General features: G+C 42.2%; 1 protein-coding gene across 1 annotated transcript; it reads right to left on the bottom strand.

Annotated features, from left to right (window-relative positions):
- Nucleotides 1–443: 443 nt before the first annotated feature.
- On the bottom strand, nt 444–8,921 carry LOC130523724 (carnitine O-palmitoyltransferase 1, liver isoform-like). The gene is made up of 19 exons (XM_057029225.1): nt 8,660–8,921; nt 7,157–7,302; nt 6,709–6,848; nt 6,369–6,540; nt 6,047–6,148; nt 5,670–5,807; nt 5,439–5,516; nt 5,117–5,224; nt 4,186–4,270; nt 3,777–3,972; nt 3,489–3,677; nt 3,294–3,399; nt 3,098–3,214; nt 2,719–2,883; nt 2,441–2,569; nt 2,072–2,227; nt 1,882–1,995; nt 1,671–1,763; nt 444–1,512 (listed from the first exon to the last, which is right to left on the bottom strand). Exons 1-19 carry the CDS (start codon nt 8,904–8,906, stop codon nt 1,387–1,389), a joined length of 2,607 nt encoding a protein of 868 aa, XP_056885205.1. The 5' UTR covers nt 8,907–8,921; the 3' UTR covers nt 444–1,386.
- Nucleotides 8,922–9,107: the final 186 nt, after the last annotated feature.

Genomic DNA, 9,107 nt, shown 5'->3' with positions numbered 1-9,107 from the left:
CTTCTTCCTATAGGCGTCCTAGCTCTCCTTCAGACTGCGTTTCAGTTCCTTCTGTACACTCCTGAGCTCAGCCGGGTCTCCAGCAGTGAAGGCCCTCTTCTTCTTGTTCAAAAGGGCCTTTAGGTCACTTGTCACACATGGTTTATGTTTGGGTAACAGCGTACCTTCTTGGTGGGGACGGAGTTCTCAGTGCAGAACTTGATGTAGTCAGAAACACAGTCTGTCAGTCCATCCAGGTCCTCACCATGTGGTTCACAGAGAGCAGACCAGTTGGTGGTGACCATCTGACCATTTCCTAACAGTCCTCACAGTGACCGATTGCTGCTGAACCACAGGTGTGTATGATGGGGAGAGCAGCACGAGATTATGGTCAGACTTGCCTCGTGGAGGGAGTGCAGTGGAGGTGTACGCATTGGTGACATTAGCATACAGTAAAGTTACACTTGTGTGGAAATTTAAGCCATTTATTGCTTGAGTTGTCATTATAGGCAAAAAACAAACTCTATCTTTCCAGTATGACTTTATAGTTCCTTTGTGGCACTGGATTTAAAAGGGCAATACAATTCAACCAGTTCAACTAATCTTGCGTTAAAACAGAAGCAGGCAATCATCCATTGAGAATAACAGAAGAAATCTGGTGCCACACTAACCTCTGATGTCTGTTAAAATATCACTCTGTGTCTGCGATCAATTAAAAAAAAAGAATTTGTACAGGGCAGTGATCAGACAATTACAGTGCAGCTTCAAACGTGGAAAATGTTAAATTCCTGCACACAACAGAAACCAAAACTGATTTAGTGTGTACGGTTAAAATGTCTTAACATAACAGCTATTAATTCAAGTTAGTTGGAATCTATTTGTTTCAACAGAATAATAATATATTGTATTTAAAGAGCCAAGCACTCCCAGCAGAGAAAAACACACTTTTTTATAGAAACATTGGTAAAGACGGTAAAGTCTCAGGCTTCCAAGGTCATAAAATGCTGCTTTTAGGTGATAGAAAACTACTTTTTTTTCCTCCAACCATATATTCTGTCAATTCACCCAGAATGTATAACACAATAAATATATTCAAAAACACAAAAGCAGTGTCAAATGTGCAACTGTGCATTCTATACTGACCTTTATATAAGAATCTGCATGTGACAATAATAACTTCAGTTAGTCAGATGGTAAACATGTTGACACTAGAGAACTCCATTTACAATTCTTGATTTGATAGTCAAACCAACTCACAAAGCTAATACATACACAAATACTGATGTAAACCAGTATCATCACTCCTGTTTCCTCTGACCTGCTGTTAAATACTCCAATGTCATGGATAATGTCATTTAAGACATCTAAGTAAACCAGCACGAATATCTCTTCCCCTGAGAAAAACACCTATCGGTCTTTCTTCACCTCCGCTCGGTTGGCTTCTGTCTTGCTGGGCTCTTTCGGGTTTGGACTCAAGAGCTGCATCAAGTCGTGGAGGGCGGCTCTGATCCGAGCGCCAAATCTGCGAGCATCCTGGTTGGGAATGAGAATAAATCATTAAGGTAGAAGTGTTTCTGTGGGAAAAGGCTTATAAATAATGATCTTCTCAACTTGAAGAATGTAATGTGTTCTTGTCTGTGAAACAGTTGAATCTCATTACTATTCCAGGTTATAACTTTGACTGAACTCACAGTGTCTGGACATGAGTTCTTGCAGGAGATGTGGAGGGTAAGCACGTCCCCTCCCAACATTAAATAACAAACACCATAACCATCATCAGTCACCTGAAAGACACACAGACAATGCTGAGGCAAAGGCCTACTTAACAAGGTCCATGTCAGAGTATAGTCTTCATTCCACAGATCCTTATGATAATCATCTTTAGATGAGTGAAGCACTTACAGGTCCAAAGCCCCCTCCATAGCAGAGATACTCTGGGTGGTTGACGGTGTCAAAGAGATCTATCATCTGGTATGGAATGTGACTGCTGGATAACCGCCATGCTTCAGACTCCAGCTACAACAGCAGGAGACGCCACTATGAAAGTAACTGAAAGGTAAATAGTGAAGAGATCACAGAGAAAAAAATAAACCTCTTTCAGGAAAGGAGACTCCACTCCGAGACATTTTGATACCACATAGAGGCAAAAGAGGTGTCTGTCAATGCCGGCGCCAGTGCTAGCCATGCGGCACAGGCGTTGGTGCTTTTCGGACGCCGTGCGGAACAAACGCCTGCACACATCTGTCGTCTGGGGGAGATAAATAAATACATCGCATGACTCGTTGGAGGAGCACTGATTAAAATAGCTACTGTATGATTTATGCAAAGAAATGTAATGCAGACGCAATCACCTGCAAAGTGGGTTTATTTTAATCAGGGCAACATCAATCATTCTCTCTTAAGTTACTATTTATATGCACAGAAATTCGGAAACATCGCTGGAGAGTTTTCACCGTCTCACCTCTCCACCCTCCAAAGCCCGAATGAAGGCACAACTCTCATTAGTGCAGGAGCGAACAGTCTCAGTCCTGCCCTCTCTGAACAGCCGCGTCATAGAGGATTCATACGTCAAACTGAATCTTTTTTGGTCCTGCAATCAAAAGATTAAAAAAAAAAACTGCATATGAAGGAGATCAACATCCAAAAAAAAGATTTAGCTTCAGAACAGGATGCCTTTCTGAACACGCAGGCACAAACGATATAAAGTCCCAGTTTGCCGTGCTCCAGGGGAGAGATTACCCTGTAGTAGGCCAACTGCAGCGCGATCTGAATGAAGGCATCCGGGTTGACTCGACACTTCTTGACCTTTGCTTTGCCAAAGTCTCTGAAGACAACAACGTGCATGTCCACATCATTAGCGAGGGCCTGAGCCACCTCCAAGGACTGAGCGATCTGCTCCTCACACTGAGGGAAAAACACTACTGTGAATGTGCGATATAACTGAGCAGGGCTGTTCACTCTAAAACAAGGAAAGATGCTGGAAAGACGTATTGTGCACGAGGGAATAAAAGTTCAACTTATTAAGAGATCTGCAAAACGTGACCGTAATTCCAGAAGTGTGATATTCTTGATGATGAACTTTCTGATTATTTACGTACAGGAGGGAATGAAAACAAACCTCTGAAGAGATTTCCCAGTTTAATTTCTGTGGTTCTGCTAGTGATGCGTCCACCTCTCCTTTGCAGTGACCCTCTGCATTGTAACCAAGCTGGAAACATTCAGTGGCCAAAGTATACTGAACAGAAACAAGAAACACATACACATGAGGCTCTCAGCTCAGATAAGAATGATTTGTCCTTCTCATGATTCCTGACCTCCCATAAGTGTGTCAGCACTGGTGCATCGCCCCATGAGTGCTCTCCATTTAGTCCACTCTTTCCATTTTTGTAGAAAACAACTGAGAAAGACTTGTCAAACCACCTGTTCCACAAACAGTTATCAAAGATACTTGATTAGACATGACTGCCCACATTCCATTATAAAAAACAGTCACTGGGGTGCTGAATTACCTGTTGTAGCATTTTCCATGCAACAAGGACTTAATGTAGCAATCTAAACTCTCCCCCAGGTTATCTCCCACGATGCTCTGTTCCTCATCATCAAGGGTCACAAAAAAGGCGGCTTTCTCGATGCAGTCCAGAGACTTTTTATTGATTCCACTATTGAAATGCTTTGCTCTGGCCTTAGCCCAAGGAATTCTGGGAAATGTAGTGGAGGCAAATTGTAATACCGTATTTGCGTTCCAAATTAAACTCTAAACTAAATATGATTAGCATAAAACTAAACTCCAAACTGACCTGTCTCCTGCAGTCAGGGCACCCAGTCTGGCCTCTCCTTTGGAAGCAGGAGATGGATCATCCAGGATTCTCTGAATCTGGAATTCTATTTCCCTGGGACAGAGGAGTCTGCCATCTTGGTACACATAAAGCTGAAAGTAGCGACCCTTGTGGTACACTACAATGAAGTCACTGTCTTTCCAATGTTGAATGGTGTCTTTGGAAAAGAGGGAGAGATCCATTAAAAACACAAATTTATCAGAATGATGTGTTCTGTATGTTGGTCTTTTGAATCTGAGCTGTACTTGGAAATGCCCAAAATGTGAATGCACTACTGACAGGCTAGTAATGATACTAATAATTTTAAAAAATAATAGTTAGGTTATTGAAACTAGGTCTGCTGGGTAAAAAAAACAAACACGAAAACTACCTGTTAATGTTCCAGGGATTCGGCAAGTGTTAAACATCCTCTCAAACTGATAAGAACAGCAAGGAACTGCAGATCTCAACAACCACTGAGCAGGATAAAGAAGATAAAGAAGCACAGTTGGGGGGGGAGAGAAACTAAATGAGTATGCAAAAGAATACAGAGGTTAGCAGAGGCACACATCCTTCCCCTGAAACCCCAGAAACACTCAAGATGAAGCCAGACAACACAAATGAGTGAAGTGCAGGTGAGCTGTGCGACAAGCACATTCTGACTCGTGAATCGTGGTGTTTGGAGAATCCACACACGTGCACACACCTATCCATCCAACTACAGATGATTTTCACGATGCTTCACCACTACTGTTGCTGTGAAGCATCATCTATCATATACACTCTGTGAGACTGTCACCATGGTATGTTCCCATTTGAATATACAGGTGTGTCCATCTCTTTACTGGTCTCCCCTCCAGGGGGATGCACAATGGTGAACATCCTCCTACACTGAGCAGCGCATGGAGGAAAGACAGTGTCTTTTTATGACTGGGAAGAAGAGAGGAGAAGCTGAAGGCCAAAGGGAGAAGTGCTGAACAACGTAATGGGGGAGATAAAGAGTCGAGTAAAAAAGGAATTTGGTAAATCAAAGCAAATCAAGCAAGCAAGCAAAGGGAAGGTTGAGAAGAAATTGGGAGGGATGAGCATGACACAAGAACATGAGGTTTCACATTAACATAAGAAATAAATCACTGATGAATGGATGTCAAAGCACAATGCAAACATCTAGTGGTGATGTAGTGCTTCTATTGTGTTAGTTTACAGGGGTAGATGTCATAATTCTTCCATCTCTACACATCTAAACGTCTAAAACCTGGGTCCATCTATGGGACACGAGTGAACCTGTGGAACAGGTAGAGATGACCGAGCGCTGAACCTACCGGTTTAATCTCCTCTTTGTTCAGCTTGCATCGGTAAAGGAGCATTGCATAGATGGTGTTACCCGCTCTGGCTGCCTGGATTGGCGTGGGTGTAACATATAGGAAATCCTGGAGAGGAACAGACATAGTGGAGGCAAATAAGGAGTGAAGAATCCAGGCCCTCCTGTTACCATTGTGGGAGATTATAACAACATTATTTTTTACGTATCTATCATAAATAGTTGATCAAATATGTTTCTAACTAAGGAATTTAGTTCATCACAAATCCAAACATTACATTCATAAGTATTTTCTCATCAAAGAATTGCTGACAGTTCTGTACCATGACGTAATAGTTACTGTTGACCATTATTGGGTTGCGTCCACGGAGATAGACATATTCCTCCCACCAGTCACTGACCTGAGGAATCACAGCACAGTTATTACTGCAGCCAACGCACATCGTTTCCATATTCAGACAGATTCCTAACATGGCTCACGGACCCTGACAATGACTTACATGCTTATTGGATTTTTTTAATCACAAATGTAAATACTGGGGCGGAGCACTTACATAGTTGGTGACCCAGAGAGCTTTGAGTTTAAGGTACCACTGCAGTCGGTTACCAAGACTGCTCTCAAACTCTGCTGCCAGCTTAGTCACGTGTTCATACTGAGCATCATCCATCAGCGGGCGCACTGACTCCAAATACTGACAAAATAAGATGACAGGAAATTAGCATAAACGGGCATCGTCTTTGATAAGCCTGCCACTAACAAATACAATAAATCTAAGTTTTCCTCCAACAGCATGTAGCATGGTAAGAAATATAAATAAGAAGAAAGTTTGGAGCATCAAAGGTAGAAAATGGAGAGTGGCAAAATGATCTGTGGCTTCTACAAGCAGCGATCAGTGTGGCATCATTTCCTGTGTTTAATGTGACGGCTCACCCTCTTGACTGTGTCCTTGACAGCGGGCACAGGCAGATTTGGCAGTGAAGCCTGGTAGCTGTAGAGACGAGGCTTTCTGCCAGAAAAAATACGCACCAGAGCCTGGCAGAGAAAAATTCCAGATACAGAGAAGAGAATTTTCACCACAGTAGCATAAAATTTAAAAATAGTGAGGAAAAACATTCCAATGATGGACATACATTGTATATTTTGCTTCACAATCAAAGTATCAGGCTTTTCTGACACATTAAGCTACATATTTTAAAAAAACCAAAACAATATTGTGATATTATGGAAGAAAAAAGTTTAAAATCGCACTGACCACCCAGACTTTCGTGGTGGTGGACATTTTCCCATGTGGCTCAAACATCCAGCGGTGGTATGAGAGGAGTTGCTTGAGGCACAGGCGCATGGTGAAGATGAGCAAAAGCCACAGCATGGTGCTGAAGATCACTGCTGACAACAACACCTTGCACTGGGTACTCAAGGACTGGCTGGAAATGATGGGTGAGGACAGTTAGATGGACTGAGAGTTAAGAGAGAAACAGTAAAAAAAAACCTGTGTCTACAGTACAAAAAGCTAGTTTAACACACATCGTGAATATTTCTGCATCCTAAACGCTAATCTTGTATTCAACTTCAACAGGGATGAAAGGCTTTACCTGACGGGCAGGTTCTCCTGTATCTTGGCAATCAGTCCCATGGAAGGGTCTGAGCGTGTGTACATGGTAGCCAGGATTGCTATGACCACAAATAGCCAGGAGAACGGGCTAGCAGGATACACTCCCCTTATCACACTGTTCTATTAATGGAAGAAAAAACAGGGCACCTGATAATAGTTTGAATTTAAATGAAATAACTAACTAAAATCATTTGAATAGGGATCAAGTTAAGCTTGATGCCAACAATTCCAATTATTTTAGAGCCTTTTCTTTCCACTTCGCTGGATAATGTAATGGCGGTAAAGCTCAAAGCCCTGCCTGTAGCATCCATTATTAATTGTTGATGTTCACTAAAAAACAGCGAGAAAAAGCCGATCCAGGTCACGAACGGGATTATTCTGATATTAACATGGTGGAAACGTGAACATACAAACCCTCCTGAAGTTACCTTGATTCTGATGATACACTTCTTCCAGGAGTTTACAGCTGAGAGGTAGATTTCAGTGAGGGCCTGATGTGACAGTTGTGCATCTGCGCCTTCTGGGATGACAGTGAACTCAAAGCCCACTGCTTGGTGAGCTTCTGCCATAATTACTGAGTACAGAAAGACCAGGCAGAAAAAGAGGGCAGGAAAACAACCTTAGATCCATTATGTGGTCATATTAAACACATCATAACTATTTCAGTAATGGAGATTTCAATGGAGAGTTGATGAGGACAATACGGACTATTACTGTTTTGGATTGGCATCTCTTCACAAAGAGAATTGATTTTTCTCCACAAATGGGCTATAGATAATGCCCTCAGGTTTGGTCTGTTTGACACTGGGTGACACCCCTGTGGAGAGCCGTGTCTACTCTGTCTGCAAACGCAAACCCACATGCATCATCATCATCATCATCATCACTATCATCATCATCACGGAGCGCTGCTGAGTTTCTGCCCTTTTGGGCAGATCTGATGCCTGCACGAGAGGCTAGAATCATTCCTGCTCAGCAAACACTCGGACCAAATCTGATCAGCAGCTGTAAACAGCGCAGGCTGTAATTAACCAGGGAGATATTTCTCCAGTTTTAATTTCTTTTAAGCTTAATAACTCCTTTTCAAAATGGTCCACAATGCTGACACACTTTAACAATGTAATCTTAGTCTTAATTTCCCTGGTTTGACTGAGATCGTTCGCAGTGCAAGAATTTACTGGGGTACACCAGCAGATTATAAGATTATTGAAGTATATTGAATTCATTTATATTTTAAGCAATTAAGCCCTTTAAACCCGAATCCAATCTACGAGAAGCTAAAAAACGGTGCACATACCAAAATTCAAAACACTGTAAATAGATGGCTTCTTCAGAGAAGACATTTTTACTTTACACTGCCGCCCTGGCAGCAGGCTACTAATAAAGTGTAAACTTTACAAGTAGTAGTAGTTGGAATATCATATGGAATATTTAGATCAGTAAATGCGTGTGATGCCTCCCTGAGAGGGCCCAGCAACAAAGCGATGACAGTTAAGCCACTTTAGCCAGGTCAGCATCATTTAGCAGACAAGTCCTGATAATTAGCCGCAGGCTTAATTAAAAGCAACAAATCGCATTAAAGAACAACAACAAAACAAACGCCAAACCGCCGGAAACGCAAAGTAAAATCTAATTGAGCAGCGTAAAAAAAAAATAATCAGAAAATTAAGGTTGCATCTCGGGCATATTGTATTGGCTATTGCTAATGGCATCACAAAATAAATATTCATATAAGAAGGTTATAAAATTCGAACCAGGATGAAGAGAAATGTAACATTAGCCGCTGCTGCTAATGCTGGCTAACAGAGCGCCCTGCCCATTATGTACTACGGTACCGCTGCACTGCTGATGGAAAGGCTTCTGAAAAGATGCTAGTGAATTCTGTTGTCTTTGCAACGCATCGAAATACTGTCCGTGCTCTGTCGTCCTACCTGCTGTCGGTAAAAGTCGAACTTGTGACCCTCCAGTGCAGCACAAGCGTGCGGACAACTTCTCCGCTCCTCTCGACTGGGAACAACTACAGAGATGCTGCTGGAGGGATGGAGCGGTGCTGCCTTCACGGTCTGCTCGGAAACATCGCAATCGGGCGATAGACGCTGATTTCTTTGACGTCTCATTTGAGAAAATGGATGTGTTGATATTTGCGAGCGTCACCGTCTCACGGACAAAGCTTCCCATTTTCGCCCAGTGCAACATTAATTCAAGTGCTTTAGCATAATTTAATATATCGCCAACAGTGTGGTACAAGTGTTGCTTTACCCCACAGTGCATATTCAATCACTTGCTATTGGATTATTACATCTTGTCATAATTTACCCCTTTAACTTTATTGGAAATTAATATTATCATTCCTACTTAGCAATCTGCCTCAGATCACTT

The sequence above is a fragment of the Takifugu flavidus genome, chromosome 1 (assembly GCF_003711565.1).
Source record: "Takifugu flavidus isolate HTHZ2018 chromosome 1, ASM371156v2, whole genome shotgun sequence".
NCBI classification, from domain to species: Eukaryota; Metazoa; Chordata; class Actinopteri; order Tetraodontiformes; family Tetraodontidae; genus Takifugu; species Takifugu flavidus.
This window is presented reverse-complemented; position numbering and strand designations above follow the sequence as displayed.

Bases quoted from the DNA above. Each gene is read 5' to 3' on its own strand.
- LOC130523724 (XM_057029225.1), bottom strand. From the start codon at position 8,906: ATGGGAAGCTTTGTCCGTGAGACGGTGACGCTCGCAAATATCAACACA. The intron at 5,517-5,669 runs GTAAGTGCTCCG...GTGATTCCTCAG, and splicing joins CTCTCTGGGTCACCAACTAT to GTCAGTGACTGGTGGGAGGA. The intron at 3,400-3,488 runs GTAATTCAGCAC...TTTGTGGAACAG, and splicing joins CATGGAAAATGCTACAACAG to GTGGTTTGACAAGTCTTTCT.